Source organism: Giraffa tippelskirchi, chromosome 5, assembly GCF_054371585.1.
Source record: "Giraffa tippelskirchi isolate mGirTip1 chromosome 5, T2T-mGirTip1v1.2.pri, whole genome shotgun sequence".
Taxonomy (NCBI): Eukaryota; Metazoa; Chordata; class Mammalia; order Artiodactyla; family Giraffidae; genus Giraffa; species Giraffa tippelskirchi.
The window spans coordinates 76,831,070-76,847,412 of NC_137279.1; the positions used below are offsets into that span (position 1 = coordinate 76,831,070).

The 16,343-nt window shown below is 47.4% G+C and overlaps 1 protein-coding gene, 1 long non-coding RNA gene and 1 other non-coding gene across 8 annotated transcripts in view; 1 reads left to right on the forward strand and 2 right to left on the reverse strand.

Moving 5' to 3' along the window:
• The window catches only part of LOC145507716 (uncharacterized), a 29,209-nt gene extending 24,727 nt beyond the window's left edge, over positions 1 to 4,482 (forward strand). The window contains exons 10-13 of the long non-coding RNA XR_014055050.1: positions 1,139 to 1,326; positions 2,672 to 2,940; positions 3,030 to 3,109; positions 3,507 to 4,482. This is a non-coding gene — a long non-coding RNA (uncharacterized LOC145507716). The remainder of the gene's footprint in view (positions 1 to 1,138; positions 1,327 to 2,671; positions 2,941 to 3,029; positions 3,110 to 3,506) is intronic.
• Positions 1 to 16,343, reverse strand: part of ATP2B4 (ATPase plasma membrane Ca2+ transporting 4) — a 106,613-nt gene that overhangs the window by 34,262 nt on the left and 56,008 nt on the right. For 5 of the 6 annotated variants that reach the window (XR_014055047.1, XM_081495034.1, XM_081495031.1 and 2 more), the window contains 5 exons: positions 4,639 to 4,836; positions 2,560 to 2,817; positions 1,953 to 2,078; positions 1,376 to 1,501; positions 236 to 271 (listed from right to left, as the gene is read on the reverse strand). Coding sequence is in view for 5 of the 6 variants with exons in the window: in XM_081495031.1 (XP_081351157.1) it covers positions 236 to 271; positions 1,376 to 1,501; positions 1,953 to 2,078; positions 2,560 to 2,817; positions 4,639 to 4,836 (744 nt within the window). In the remaining variant the exon portion in view is untranslated. The remainder of the gene's footprint in view (positions 1 to 235; positions 272 to 1,375; positions 1,502 to 1,952; positions 2,079 to 2,559; positions 2,818 to 4,638; positions 4,837 to 16,343) is intronic. The other variant, XM_081495033.1, reaches the window with a different exon arrangement.
• TRNAG-CCC (transfer RNA glycine (anticodon CCC)) lies at positions 13,777 to 13,849 on the reverse strand. Its single transcript has one exon. It is a non-coding gene; the product is annotated as a tRNA-Gly (tRNA).

The window sequence follows — 16,343 nt, forward strand, 5'->3', positions numbered from 1 at the left end:
TCCTGACGGGAGGTCCCTTGAGCTAACAGCAGAGGGTGCTGCTGCCCCACCTTAGATTGGGTTTGGCAGCTTGGGACCACCCCCAATCTCTGCACCATCCTCAGGATGAGGCATCTGGGCCACAAGAGCGGATAACAGATTTATGGAGAGGAACAGGGGGAAGGCAGATGGCCTGGAAAGGTCTGGTTTGAGTGTGGGCGGGTAGAGATGGTAAATGAGTGAGTGGAAAGGTTACCTTTGTTGCGATTTTCAGGGACTCCTTGTTTTTTACCTGTTTGAACAAGAAAAAAAAATGGGGTGGGGACCCAAAATGACTATTCAGAGATCAGATATGCAATTTGCCGGTCCTGTTCAGAGCCTAAAAGGGTGACAGCAAAGGGTCTGAGTTGCAGCAAAGGGGATGTAAAGGAAGCTCACAACTCTGTTTACCCCCATTTTTATTAGAGGCTCTCACAAATCCCTGGGTATGGACCAGGCCACTCATGCAGGGGAGTGCACACCCCCTTCTGAGCTGCTTTCTCCTGGAGCACAGTTGCTGTTGGGCATTGCTTCTGACCCGAGTCAAACCACTTGGAGAAATGGGGTGAACTGTTTCTGCCCGGTGGCAAAGGCTGTGCAAGGTGCCTCCATGTCAGTTCACCAGCACCAGGCAAGCCTCCTCCTTATTCACTCTGCAGGCAGCTGCAGAGACAGTCTGGTTCCTAACTGAATGTGCTTTGTTTCCTTTTCATTAACTGCCCTTCCCTAAACAGCCCAAGATGCTCCTCCAGCCAAATGGTAGAAATCCTTCTCTCCTCCAAGAGCAAGAATGCTTAGGGAAAGGTGCAGATTTGGTTTGTTATCTTGCTGCCTTCTGTTTTTCCTTCCTTCAGGAACAAGTGAATGGCAAAGACAGGGCTAACTTCAAGGCAGACATTCCCTCTCTGTTCCCACCCTGCTGGCTGCATCTCTTCCTGCTCACAGTTTTAGCAGGAAACCAGTTTCTTCTCCTGGATAGTTTTCCCTTAGCCTTGATGGTTCATATAATCCCCCATGTCTGAGGAAGAAAGGGGCGAGGGTTGGAGGACTACACAGAGGGTTGGAGCCAGGGCACACTGCCAGCCCATTTGCACAGGCCTTCTACCTCATTCTCTTACAGTCCACCAGTAAACGCAGGAATCAGTGCAATCTGACCGGAGGGTGCAGAGCCTGATCCGGCTTTCATTGGAGCACCGTGGGGAGACAAGGATGAAGCATTAAGCTAAACAAGGGGTTTGGAGATCTGTCTGCATCATCCTGCAGAGTCTGCCAGCCAGGTGCTCCCTTCCAGACCCGCTCCCTCTCCTGGTCAGTCTGTGGAGGTGGGAGAGGGGAGACTCTTCTGAAAGCCCCTTACCTTTCTTCTTCTTCTCTTCCTCTTCCCCCTCACTGGCTCCCAAGAGGGTAAAAATGATTCCAGTCTGAGAGTTGATACCCACAGCAGTCACTACCATCCGCCCAGAGCCTTCCATTACATGGGTCCCTATATGAGAAAGAAGAAGGGAGAAGAGCTTTCTTTTTTTAATACCTGGCCATTCTTTGGTGTGAAACATAAACTTGGAAAAAAGCAATCCCTCTTCCTTCCTCTCCCATGGATAGTGTTATACTCGGCAGATAGTAGGAAAAGATCAAGAGCAAGCAAACCAGGGGGAAGGAGAACAATGTGTCTAACGGCTTTGGGGTAAGGCTCCTTTCCCACCACCCACTCCAGCCAGCAGAGCCCTTCGAAGGTTCCTGTAGCATCTGCTTCATGGACAACCTCTGTTAGGTTGCTCAATATCCTTGTATTCAACCCACTGACATGCTACAGCCCCTGCTGAGCCTTGGGGCAGGAGACGGGGCACGGTCGGAAGACAGGGCAAGGTCCAGACAGTCTCTGTGGCTGAGTGCCAAGGGGGAGGTAGACTGGGAACTGGTGTAGTCAGAGGCCTCACCTGAGAGCAGCATGGGATCCCTTTCCAAGGATTTCTTGACATGGTCCGATTCCCCAGTCAGAGAACTCTCATCAATCTTGAGATCATTGCCCTGGATCAGGATCCCATCTGCAGGTAGCAGGTCACCTAGCACACAGAGGTGAAGGGGCGACAGGGAGAGAGGGCAGGTGAGGATCGTCCAGCCTCATCTCAGGGCTGCTCCCAGGGCCCTTCCTACAGGCAACGGCCTGGGAGATCCTGGAGAACCTTCAAAAGAAACTTCGGATCTGACACCCTGCGATAAAACTCTGTTCTGGGCATTATAAACTCAAATGGTTACTGATCCCCAAGGAGCTTCCCATGGCCTGACTATTATATACTTGTAATCTAAGACACACAGGGTATAGTCTGACAGTCTTTGGGAGTTTCAGTTACTACTTTCTTTGAATTTCTTTTCCATAACCTCCTGAAACTCTGACCTAGAAGTTAACACAATTTGGGGTCTTATCTTTTTGGGTCCTCAGCAATTCCCAGCCCCCTTATGCCAAAGGACTTAGCCCTGCAATAGGGAGGGTGGCACAGGTATAAGAAGCAGAACTAGAAGAGAAAAGAGTCACAGAGCTCTCACCGTATTTGATTTGGGCAACGTCACCCACCACAATCTCAGCCACAGGGAGCTGGATGATGTGGCCATTTCGGATAACGGAGAATTTCTGTTCCTTTTCGATGCGGTTCTGCAGCCCCCGGAATTGCCTCTCCTTGCTCCAGTCATTGAAGGCAGTCACGAGCACGACGATGATCACCGAGAATAAGATGGCTGCGCCCTCAATCCAGCCAGCCTCTGCCTCCCCTTCATCTTCTGGGCTACTGACGGCTAAACCACACTCTAGCCCAGGGAAAGGAGAGAAAAGGGTCACCGAGGGGCCTTTGCTGACATTAAAAATGGGGGTTGTGCTTCCGTAATTCCCCAGAACAGAAAGCCAGGGAAAGAGAAGAACAGAAAACTTGGGTAAGATAGCTATCCTGAGGACACTGGCAGACGGCAGGACTGGGCATCATCTCATAACCAATATAACGACTTTTGTTTACTCAAAACAGGTGTATGACTAAATGGCATGAAACATGTCAATGAAAACTACAGGCAAGATACATATAAAGACCTTATGACCCCCAGCACGGTAGCTCCCACTGCTATTTCCCGGGATGCCCACCCAGCTTGGGGGTGGGGGGACTTTGAGGTGCACAGCCTTGTTGGTTTAGTGAGGGTAGAGGATTCATAACATTCTGAATAAGGATTTACTGGGAAAGTGGGGGAAAAATAGCTTACTAGTTACTCTTTAGTTTCCTTTGGAGAACCCACTCAGATAATGGGGTGGGGGGCACACACACAACACTTAAGTTGTTAGGTTGGTGCAAAAGTAACGGCAGCTTTTGCATTGTTGAAATTCGCCATTTGCTACTAGAATACATTCTTAATCAATGTGGTTATGTTATACATCATTTTAATGTGCATTTCTTGCTTTATGTTTTTTTTGCTAATGACATTACTTGCTGTGTATTTTATATTTATTTTAGACTATGGAAATGATGTTAGACAAGAAGGAAATTTGAGCAATTTTCTTATTTAAGTTCAAAATCGGTTAAAGCAGTGGAGACGACTTGCAACATCAACAATGTATTTGGTACAGGAACTGCTAATGAACGTGCAGGGCAGTGGTGGTGGTTCAGGAGGGAAATGAGAGCCTTGAGGACGAGGACTGTGGTGGTGGCCACCAGGAGCTGGCAACAACCAACTGAGAGCCAGCACTGAAGCCGATCCTCTTATAGCTAAACAAGAAGTTGCCGAAGAACTTAACGTTGACCATTCCATGGTCGTTTGGCATGTGAAGCAAACTGGAAAGGTGAAAAAGCTTTGTAAGTGGGAGCCTTGTGAGCTGATGGAAAGTAAAAAAAATCATCATTTTGAAGTGTCATCTTCTCTCATTCTATAAAACAACAATGGATCATTTCTCGATTGGCTTGGGATATGCGACAAAAAGTGGATTTTACACAACAACTGGCGATGACCAGCTCAGTGAGTGGACTAAGAAGCTCCAAAGCAGTTCCCAAAGCCACACGTGCATCAGAAAAAGGTCATGGTCACTGGTGGTCTGCTGCCAGTCTGACCCACTAAACTTTTCTGAATCCTGGTGAAGCCATTACGTCTGAGAAATATGCTCAGCAAATCAACGAGATGCACCGAAAACTCCCACACCTGCGGCGGGCACTAGTCAACAGAAAGGGCCCAATTCTTTTCCACAACAACTTCTGACTGCAGGTCACACAATCAACAGTTCAAAAGTTGAATGAACTGGGCTACAAAGTTTTGCCTCATCCACCATATTCACCTGACCTCTCACCAACTGACTACTTTTTCAAGCATCTCAACAACATTTTGCAGGGAAAATGCTTCCACAACCCAAAGGATGCAGAAACATGCTTTCCAAGATTATTTCAGATCCTAAAACACGATTTTTACACTACAGAAATAAACGTTTCTCATTGGCAAAAATGTGTTCATTGTAATGGTTCCTATTAAAACTAGTTATGCTTTAAAATTCATGGTCTGAAACTGCAATTATATTTGCACCAACCTAATAAAATTTGTCAACAAATACAGTGGAAAGAACCCAGATGAGAGTCACACTCGTTTGTTCCAGATACTCACGTTCATTTTCTCCCCCCGGGGGGCGGTAGAAGGACAGGACCAGGGAGATGATGGCCGCGATCTCCAAGATGATGAGTGTGACGTCCTGCAGGGCTTCCCACACTAACTCTAAGAAGGTCTTGGGCTTTTTTGGGGGAATCAAGTTCTGTCCAAACACTTGTTTACGTTTCTCCAGATCTGCAGGGTTCCCAGATAGGCCTGAAAAAGAGACGCGAGTGGAGTGAATGAGCAAGAAGAAAGTGGAACAGCTGAGTGACAGAGGAAGGCAGTTAAAAGAGCCCTTTAAAATAGATCCCTTGCTTCCTGATCTGCCCAAGTATGAGATCCAGTTAGGGTGACCAACCACACCCATTTTCCCAGACTCAGCAGGTGTGAAATGGGGGCAAAACAAGACAAGCCGGTGACAGGGGCCACTCGCTCCTCTTGGTCTCCAGGGTAAGTGAGCCCAGACCTACAACTTCATCTCTTCCTCACTGAGTCTGCACCAGGCTTCAGCTCTAAGAGTACATTAAAATGTTTCCTGAGACATAGAATTTTCTTCTCATATTAACATGTAAATGCTGGCCATGATTTAAAAGCAGAGGTGGCTTCTACCTATTGGCTCACACAAAAAGGCCATAAAGAATAAGCTATTTGCTCAAGGTCATGCTAGGAGGCTAGGAGACAGAGCCCAACCAGTTATCCTGATTCCAAGTTCCACAGGTTTCAGGACATCAACAGAATACAGACTTCACGAGACTCCAACTTTGGGCATCCCCTTTAAGCACACAGAGCCGTCCTGTTCTGTCATACACAGAGGCACACACACATAGACACATACATCCTTCAGAAGTACTAATGTTCTACTAAGAACTACGTACTTAGAGATGTACTAAGTGCTACGAGTACTGCTTAGACAAGGTACTAGGAGAAGCACTGTTATTCAGAGTGAATAGAGAGTGATTAAGGTGAGAGCGCCGAGTCAGGCAGCACTCAGTCCTTGACCATCAGCGCACTCTCCACCAACACACGTGTGCTTACACATCTCTGTGAGTATGCACACAGAGTCCAGGCACGTTCCCAGAGGGAATAAGAGGCAGAATTAGTCCCAGAGTCTTAGGCTCTTCTCATGGGCCCCAGAAGGGGTTACACTTTAAGGAAAGAGGAGAACGCATATAATTTAAATTAATGCCAGCTGGCATTTATCAAGTTGTGTAAACAAAACTTGATTAGCAAATAGCCTTGGTTTGGCACTGGTTGTTGGCTATACTGCTCGATGGGTTCCCCATAGGCAGGGAGAGGCAACCTTTGTCTTGAAAAACGATCAGCAGTGAGGAGGGTTAGAATCAGAGCATGGGGACACTTAACACAGCTTTACCCAGAGGCACAAGACAAACAGATGACTGGAAGCTGCAAGGAAAGAATGGGGCTACTGATGCCGAGGACCTCACATTTCTTCACAATGAAGGGCTAGTCCACCGGTGTGTGTGTGTGTGGGGGGGCACAGCGGGAGGGCAGACTTCTATTCGCCATCTCCACTGAATACGACCCAAGAGCGTTACTTTAAATGGCAAGGAAAGAGATCTGGGTTGGAACTAAGGAAGACATTCAGACAAGGATTTTGAAAATGGGAAAATCTGTACCCAAGGGAGTACTGTTTGCAGGGTCCATTCCTCCACCCTAAAAACAAAAACCATCAGGAGAGGTATCTAAATCTACCTGGGGACCCTGCCTGGAGATAAAACAGGGGTGTGTGTGGAGTGGGGACTGGAGACTACTTCCTTCCACTTGCTAGCGCTCAGGAGAGAGAAGCAGGAAGCTGGTTCAGGAAGTGGCACCTGATGTTCTAATCCAGGGCCTCCTGCCTCCTTGGGGCCAACAGCACGACCCTGGCTAGAGAGCTGAGAGGCAAAGCAGAGCTCTGCAGAGGAACGGGGCGGGGGTGGTGGGGTGGTGGGGGGAGGGTGGCCAAAGCACTAGAAGCAACACTGGCTGCTTGCCAGAGGTTCCCTGCCCCCACCACTCTGAGAAGTCAGTTCTCAGCAGGAAAGAAGAGCCAGAGCCTGGGAAAGGAGTGTTCCTGGGCAGGGCATCTTGATCCCCAGGCGGGCAGAGGCAGAGTTGCTAGGGAACAGGGCCGTGCTGCGTGTTTCTCTCAGGGACCTGAGATAACACATCTGTGCCAACTTGGAACTGCTGTGCTGGACAGCTAGGTCTGCTCTTGAGAAACAGGAGTTCTGATGACTTGTTAATCTACCTGGGATGTTGCTTAAGAAAGCAGGATTTCCAATGTAAAGGGAGGAGACGCTATTCCCTCTGTAATAAGGGTGAGTAGACTATGAGGGCAAATCAGGACATCAGATATAGGAGGTTATCACATGCCAATCAATAGTCCAATGAAGGCCAAAATGAGAACCTCAACACCAGTCTAACTAAAAGGGCTTCCCTGGTGGCTCAGATGCTAAAGAATCTGCCTGCAATGCAGGAGACCTGGGTTCGATCCCTGGGTTGGGAAGATCCCCTGGAGAAGAGAACAGCTACCCACTCCAGTATTCTTGCCTGGAGAATCGCAAGGACAGAGGAGTCTGGCGGGTTACAGTCCATGGCGTCTCAAAGAGTTGGACACTGCTGAACGACTAACACTTCCACTTCCACTGAGGTAACCCTGCCCTACTCTGTTCTCATGTTAATGCCTCGTAATCACCCTTGACTCCTCTCTCTCTCTCTTATCTACAATACTCATTTAGTCAGGAAATTTATCATCTCTACCTTCAAAATATATCCAAGCTCCCCTCACTTCTCATTTTCCCCTGCTCTCATCCTGTTTAAGCATGGTCATCTCTCACCTAGACTACGGCGACTGTCCAACTAGCTTCCCACTGCCACCCTTACCTTTCTGTCCTCAGTCACTTCTGTTTCCAGAATGACCTCTGTCAACCCAACCCATGACACTCATCTGCCCTTGTACGTGGAGTGAAACTGAGTAAAAGTTTATGACGGCCTGTAGGCCCCCTTTATGAGCACCCAGTTCCCCACCTGTTAAGTCCTACCATTGTCGCCTTGATCACCGAGATCCCGCCAAGTTCACCTTCCTGCCATTCTCTGTGTGCCCCAGACACGTTTTTATTTCAGGGTCCCTGCACATGCTGTTTTCTTTCTCCGATTTCCCTTCACTAGTTAGGGCTTGTCCTTTCACTTCCTTCAGGTCTCCGGACAAACGCCACCTGCCACGTGAGGCCCACCCTGACCAATGTATTTCACGCGGATGTCTCTGCCCCCGGACACTGGATCCCCTTGTCCTGCTCAACTGTTTCCCTCTATAGGTCTTCTCCTGGAATAGGTTATTTGATATATTTGTTCTACATTTGTTTATCTCCCTCTACAAGGCCAGGATTTTTGTCTTTGTTCCTTAGGTTTAGAGCAGTGCCTGACACGTAGTAAGTACACAAATTCCTTGAATGAACTGCATGAGTAATAGACATTATTGTGAATATTTAAGTGATTACACTGTGCCTGGCACATTTGTGTCTTCCCACTGAAACACTGCAAAGCCCTATGTGATAGCTGCTATTAACCCCATTTCACATACAAGCAAACTGAGGCCTAGACAGGTTTGGTAATTACTTAAGTAAATATGTGGCAGTCTGTAACTGCTCCACAAGAAGCAGCTGGATTCCAACTCATACACAGAGGGGGCTGGGCTGTGGAGGCAGCTGTGCTCAGCTGAGGCTCCATTTTGCTGTGACTAATCTTTCCTACTTTGCCTAGGACTTGGCAGATTTTATCACTGAAGCGCCTGTCTCCGGGGACAACCCCTTAGCTCCAGGCAAACAGGAACGGTGGGTCACCCTTCTTTATTTACCTGAGGGCGGGCCCACTTGCCGCTTTTCTCTGCACCTCTAGGCAAATGAGTCTTGTTCCTAGTCTTTATTTACAATTGCAGTGAATTAGTCCTGTCTTTTTCCTGTCCTCAGGGATGGTGACACCAGGTCTGTCAGAGTCCAACCTATGAATTTTATATTCAATAAAAGTTTCATTATTGGCCTTATTTTGGACCCAAGCAAATGAAACAAGACACATTATGGAAAACAAAAGAGGTCAGGCCTTGCTCTCTTACCTAGATGCTCTCAAAGTCACACATTTACTTCCTCTTTGCATTTTCTCTCACCTATCTGCTCCACCTCGAGTCACCCTCAGCTTTTAAATAAAAGCCCCCCTAAGAAGTTAAGTGGCCCCAGGTTCCTGCAGGCCCTCTGGCAGGGAGGGGCAGTGTGGGGCTGCAAGCGGGGTGGCCTTGGGAATCCTCTCTGACATGCAGCATCGCACAGGAAAGCCACTGGGAGCTCCGCCAACCCCCAATGTGGGGCTTTCCATTCCAATTCTTCCAGCCCTTGAGAGGCTCTCAGGCCTTGATCTCAGCAGCTGTGATTTCACAAAAATACTTGCCCAGGCCAGAAGGGGGTTTTAGTCCCTCATCTTCACAGCTGCTTCTCAAGTACACCGCTTCCCAAAGTGGGGAAGGAGGACTTGGCAGGAAGAGAATGCTGGAAACTGGAAAGGGGTTTCCCCTAGAAATACATCAAGAAAATGAGCAGAAACCGTGTCCCCAAGAACATACGAGAAACAGTCCCACCCAAACTGGGAGTACCTCTGGCCCTCAGAGCCAGACTTAGCACATGAGCTGGGAAAGGTGACAAGAATGTCGGCCTGGGAAGTCACCGCCCCCACCCCAGGCTGGGGAGTCACATACCCGCCGGCGGGGATGGAACAGCAGCGGTGGAAAATCTGTGTCTGCTGTGAGCCCGTGCAGCCCGTGGCTTGGGAGGAGGAGCGGCAGCCCAGCCCTTGGTGGCCTGGCTCCGGCAGGGAAGGAGGGGAGGGCCGGGCCGGCTTCCCCACGGAGGCCCCCTTATCAGAGCCAGCACAGGCCCAGAGAGGGTGTGGCCAGGTCAGATCAGGAGGGACTTCCCAGCTGTGTGAGCAATGATACTGTGCCAAGGGAAGAGCAGAATCTTCTGCTGCACAGATAGTGCAAGGGACAGGTTTCTCTGGGTTGCTTAGAAGGCAATCTTATTTAGTACATGAGAAGAACGGACATCAGAATACCTTTCAAGTCCTACCTTAAAACCCTGGATTAGAGGGTAAAAGAGAAGTGAAAGTGTTGGTCGCTCAGTCGCGTTTGACTCTTCGTGACCCCATGGACTGTCCACCAAGGCTGTCCACGCTCCTCTGTCCATGGGGTTCTCCAGGCAAGAATACTGGAGTGGGTTGCCATTTCCTTCTCCAGGGAATCTTCCCAACCCAGGGATCAAACCCAGGTCTCCTCCATGGCAGGCGGATTCTTCACTGTCTGAGCCACCAGGGAAACCAAGAGGGAAGAGCAGCTTAAAACCAACATAAGGACTGAAAGGCTTCAGCCAGCTCCTGTGCTAAGCCACTGCCACTCCTCGGAGGAGTTAGAGCCATTTCCCTGCTTGTACATCTCTCACTTACCACACCCGCAGCTTGGAGATGTGTTCTGTGCATGTTGGCCTTCCGACTCCCAGAGAGAAGGCAGCCTCCCGAAAGTCACAGCAAGAGGACGACAGATTTAGAAAATGGCCCCTTCCTTACTCTCGATCCCCAAGCCTGCCTTGGTGGACAGCTTCGTCCAGGAGTGTGTCTGTCTGTCCGGCCCTCGGCTGTGAGCCTTTCCTGAACTCTCCGACTCTGGCATGGAGAAAAGAGAGCTGCCCAGAGTGCTCTCCCTTCCCTCTGCTCGGTCGCCCTCTCCCGGGCTGCCATCCTCCCCTCTGGTATCACACCCCCGGTGCTCACACCTTGGAGCTAAATAAGACTAGTGAAAGCCCCACTTACAAGGGCAGATGCAACATCTGCCTCGGCCGAAGAAGGAATGCTATCTTTCTGCCCCCCACCGCCCCAGCTGACATTCAGTGCAAGGCAACAGCAAGGTTGAAAGCAAAACAAAACTTGCAAGAGATTCTGCTGAGTTGCCAACCGAATGGAGCACCAAAGGTCCTAGGCCTGGTGGAAGGGGAGAAAGCGGGGAGGGTTCTCAGGTTCAGAAGACGCAATGACTCTCCCTGCCTCCAGGATTCCCTATCCCATGCTTGGCAGCATTATGCCAGCTAAGCCAGGAGGCCCGCTCCAGGCAAGGAGGAGATGGCTAGGAAAGAATTCAGAGAGCCTGGAGTCGGCCTGGGAAAGAGTAGGCCGGCGGCTGTCATGCACCATTGGCCTAATTCGGGCCTAGGCATATAACTCAAACCAGACAAGGAACTCCCAGGACGCAACATGGAATTCCCTGCAGGGGACTCGGCAAGGGCACTTTTGCTCTCCTGTCTTTCTCAATCATCTGCATCCTGCTGTTGATGCTGCTTCCTATAGGTTTTGTGAAAACCTCCACCCCTCTACCATGTACTAAATATTTCTTTTTTGAAGCTACTGGACTTGCCTCAGCTATTCCCATCACAGCGTAGCTGCTCTCTGGCTGTTTGAGCTGGTGTGCCCCCTTCTCTGGAGAAGGCAATGGCACCCCACTCCAGTACTCTTGCCTGGAAAATCCCATGGATGGAGGAGCCTGGTAGGCTACAGTCCATGGGGTCGCTAGGAGTCGGACACGACTGAGCGACTTCCCTTTCACTTTTCCCTTTCATGCACTGGAGAAGGAAATGGCAACCCACTCCAGTATTCTTGCCTGGAGAATCCCAGGGACGGTGGAGCCTGGTGGGCTGCCGTCTATGGGGTCGCACAGAGTCGGACATAACTGAAGCGACTTAGCAGCAGCCCCCTTCTTCTCCCTCAAAGATATTCTTCTGGTATGAGTCTTTCTCATACCTTAAACTTAATATATCCACTCAAAGCGTGATGGGCAGAGAGGACCACATACTGTTCATCTTGGCAGGCATGCCCACGTGACTGGTTTTTAGGGTAATTTACTTGACATCTTCAAGGTGATGGCTACGGGGCAGAGGGCATGAGGAGAGAGGCAGCTTAGCTGTGCTTCTAAGCTGAGATTGATGGACTCCTAAAAGCAGACTGCTCATGAGTTTGAGTAAACTCCGGGAGCTGGTGATGGACAGGGAGGCCTGGCATGCTGCAGTCCATGGGGTCGCAAAGAGTCGGACACGACTGAGTGACTGAACCGAACTAACTGAAAAGTGGATTTTCTGAAACAGACTATATCAGACTAACGATAGGGAGGAAAATCTCAGAGAAGCTAGTTACCCATTTTCTTCTCCCATCCATTCCATCCCATATCCACTTGCCAATTTCTTTATATACCCTCCCGGCAACATCAATATTCTCCAAAGCAGTGGTCTCTAAACAGGGGGCATGCATTCATTTGTTGGTGTGGGAAAGGTACTAGAACTTTTTGTATTACTTCATCCATTCCTATTTCTTGCAGAGTCTATTATGTAAAAAATATTAGTGTTAGAAGTACTAATAGTAACGCAGTAGTATGTAGGTGAACATTTATTGGGGCTATGTGTGCAATTTTCTCCCAGACTGACAATGCTACTAGAAATTTCAATCTGCCGCACTGAGGAAGAGCCCAACCCTAGTACGTCCCAGCTTTTGGAGAAATAGACAGTTAGTGGTAGGACATGCCACTGACCTCAAAAGCTGTGGCAACAGAAACACAACAGGAACACAGCTGAACCCCAGAAACTGTAAGGTGGCAGGAGATATTAACTCAAATCCTACAGTTAATGAACCAAAAATCAAAATTTGGGCTGTCTTAAAACAGTTTCTTTCCCCTTCCTGCCATTTACTCCCTGAAGAATCTCAGCTCCCAAAACCTAGTAGCTGCTCAATAATTATGCAAGGCAAAGATGCTTGCCTCTTATGCCAGGAACGTACATAGAGCACGGCCAGGCCAGAGCTTCCCTAGACAGTCACATGATTGAGGAGTCTTATCTCCAACTCCTAAGCCCACCTGTCCTCCCCTACAGGTCCCCAAATTACCATCATAGCACTATGACATTATCTGAAATTGCCTTAATTTTTGTGCATTCTCTTAGTGCCTGTCAAGCCCTATGGAGGGAAGAACTGTCCCTGTTGTGTTCACCACTGTGTCCCCACTACCTGCTGGCCACTAACTATTTGTTCACTGTCATTGAAAAGAAATTAGAAACCCTGTGCATACAGCCATACCTCAGCTCTGCAGAGAAGAAAAGAAACAGCAGGATGTAGAGGAAAGATGAAATAGAAATTTCCACCAACGTTCTTCTTGATCCAAATTTAATATAGAGCTTTTAGCTTTCTGAAGGAAGCCCACAGGTAATTATTCAATGTTTAGACAAGGCTCCCCTTCTCTGCCCTTTCTGGTCTGGGCCCAGGTCCCTCAAAGCCCCTAACTGTTGAGACAGCTCCTCTTCAGGAAACATCATTCTTTCTCTGAAGAAAGGTAACACAGCTAAGGACCCATGTGGAAAGGTTCTGTGGGGAAGGAGAATTCATACAACTTTCTATCTGTACCAAAGAGTCTCTCATCCAGACTTTCTCTTCTTCCTGCACACCAAGGGAGACCAAAGAAAGTACTTCTTTCTTCCTCTTAAGCCATGGGTAACTCAGTCCAGATTCACACAGGTTTTTCTTGCTCTTGGAACCCGGGAGATAGCATGGAAAGTTGATCAGAAGATAAAAGACTACCTTCCAGTGGGTATCATCCACACTGCTTGGCTCTTTGAGGACTGAAAAAATTTGGGGGTGGGGATGGAATAGGGAAACAAGCAGCAGTAAAAAGAGAGAGATAAAGAAATTGGAATGAGGAAAGGAGCAAACTAAAAAGATTCTATCACTGCAAAATGCTCAGGTTTTTCTTACTGATAAACCTCAGGCAACACAACCACTTAGGGCTTCCCTGATGGCTCAGCAGTAAAGAATCTGCCTGTAATGCAGCAGATGTGGGTTTGATCCCTGGATCAGGAAGATTCTCTGGAGGAGGAAATGGCAACTCACTCCAGTATTCTTGCCTGAAAAATTCCACAGACAGAGGAGCCTGGCGGGCTCCAGTCCATGGGAGTCAGACACAACTAATGACTGAGCACGCACACACACAATACAACCACTCACCCAACCAACACAGTCATCTCTGCCTCTCTGCTTTTCTTTTCTTTTTTTTTTAATCTTTTACTTGTGTCATGTGGGATGTAATTCCCTGACCAGGGATCAAACCTGGGCCCCCTGCATTGGGAGTGCAGAGTCTTAGCCACTGGACCACCAGGGAAGTCCCTCTGCTTTTCTTTAACATGGCCATGAAAGTGGAATTCTTTGGTGGCTTAGATGAAAGTCTGTGTGCTCTTTCACATCTCCTCCACCCATTTTTGTTTCTCTAACTTTCCTTCTCTTTTTTGATCATACTGAGCCTTGTGTCTGCTCACTGATGAGTGCTGTGGAGGCTGGGTGCCTCCATGTCGTCTCAAATGTAACCAACTCTTAGCCACTGGGGCATCGCCTCTTGTTCCAACTAGTAAATGGACTAGAGGAACACAAGCCAATATTAAATGCATATCAGTATCGGGTCACAGTTAGGCATTTTATCAGGTACCAGGATATAAAACAAATTGCAAAACTATCTGTGCTTCTAAGATTCTCTGTGTTGATTCTCTAGCTGAAGAGGCAGCAGAGCATTAATGGTCTGTAAGTCAGAAAACATGAATTATTCCATCAAGCTCTACCCTGTGGTAAGACTTTAGGCAAGTCATTTAATTCTTTTGGTCTGTTGAGAGTGAGAATGAGAGAGAGAGAGAGAAAAATAAAACTATGTCAGAGAAGTTATAAATTGCAAGTTCCATAAGGCCCCTGAGTAGCTATAGTTTAAAACAATCTATCCTAAAGATACTATCAATCCAACAGAAAATAAAGGGGAAGGGTCATATTCTAGGAAACGATCTCCCCAATCTTACTTCACTTTACTTTCCAATCAGCGGAATTCAAGCACTGGGAAAATTTCTTTATGTTCTTATTATTAGTCTGCAGGGGCCTACCAGAGGTGACAAAGCTATGCTAGGCTGTCAGGCACCCTAGTGTGGTCTGCTGTGAACTCACTTACTTTTTCTGGCACCTGGATATCAATGTTCTTGTCTCAGTCTGTCCAAACAAACCACTTAGCATCACCTCTGTCTGGGGAGAGAGTCCCATGTCATAGCTCTTCCGTGTCTTCTTTTCTTATCCCTTTCCTCTTGTCATACAGAGGGAGTCACTGTTGGCACTGAGAGCTAAACATCTCTCATGGAAAAGTTGTTTCTGACAGCCTGCTTCCTAGCTCTAGGACCAGCCCAACAGTAAGTTGTAATATTGAAAAACATCAAGATACATGTTTGTGATCTAAGGAAGTAGGGGAATGGCAGTGGACAGTTGTGCCAGTGGTAGGGGTTCTAGGTCTGGCGTGGCCAGGGTCTGCAGCAACAGAAGCAGCTGACATCAGAAAGTGATTTTCAACTACAGGTCTAAAACTGGGACTGGGAAACAACCTAAGCATTTGATATCTGATATCTTGATATATATTCTGAAAGAATATATATGTTGGCCTTTGGGAATGGGAGCTCTCTGGGAACTAGAAGTAAACAATAGCAGCTATGAGAAAGGGTTTGGAAAATTGGAAGGAAAGCCTGGACTCTGCTTTCGGAAGTTTCTTAGGTTCCAGCTTATTTGGAGTTTCACTTTGTGAGAGAAGCAACTGAGCCAAGGGGAAAGAACAGTATAGGAAGGGGGGAGAAAGATTCTGCTTAAGTTCTGCTGAGTGTCCCTAAAGTACTACATTATCTCAATGAAAACATAATAGGAGTAGCCTCTCTTTAAGGTAAATACTACCGTGACAGTAGCAAAATAAAGAAATCTAGCTGACAAGAAGAAGGCATTATCCAAAGGGCAGTAATTAGAAACTAAACAGAAGGCAACAACTGAGCCACATGAAAGCAACTCAGCACTGCCATCCTAACCAGGCTCTTTTTTGACATCAAGAGGTGAATGTAGAAAATGGATAGTGGTTGCAGGTAGACTGAAGCAGCCTGTCCAGATATAATAACACATTGTACTCCATAAGCACTCATATTCTGGCAAATATCGTCAAATATATGGACTCTGTTTTAATGTGAGACAACTAATTTATTGAACACCCATTATTAGAATAAGCATTGTACATACAATATTTAATCCCAATAACTCTATAGACGAAGCATTAATATCATTTTCAAAAAAGAAAATGATGTTTACTTACAGAGAATGAGTCAACTATTCAACGTTATTCAGCTAGTAAATGGTAGAGCCAGTACCGAACTCAAAGCCTAAGAGATAAGAAAGTAAACTCTAGGGATGGGATGGGGAGGGAGGTGAGAGGGGGGTTCAGGATGGGGAACACATGTAAACCCATGGCTGATTCATGTCAGTGTATGGCAAAAACCACTACAATATTATAAAGTAATTAGCCTCCAACTAAAATAAATAAATTAATAAAAAAAAAGAAAGAAAGAAAGTGAACTCTAGAAGTACAGAGAACATGTAAGGCAGCTCTCCCTGCTGGTAAAGAAAATAAAACATGGGCAATGTACAGATATCTTGATAAAAATTTCTCCCTTTTTTCTTTTAATAAGAGAGTCTGGACTCCAAGTCACTAATTTATAACACTGGCTAGGGGTCAAAACTTCTTAGAACTGGCAAAAAATATGACGTGGCCTCCAAGAAAGGGTTAGAAATAGTACACCTCAAGAGGCTGAAGACAT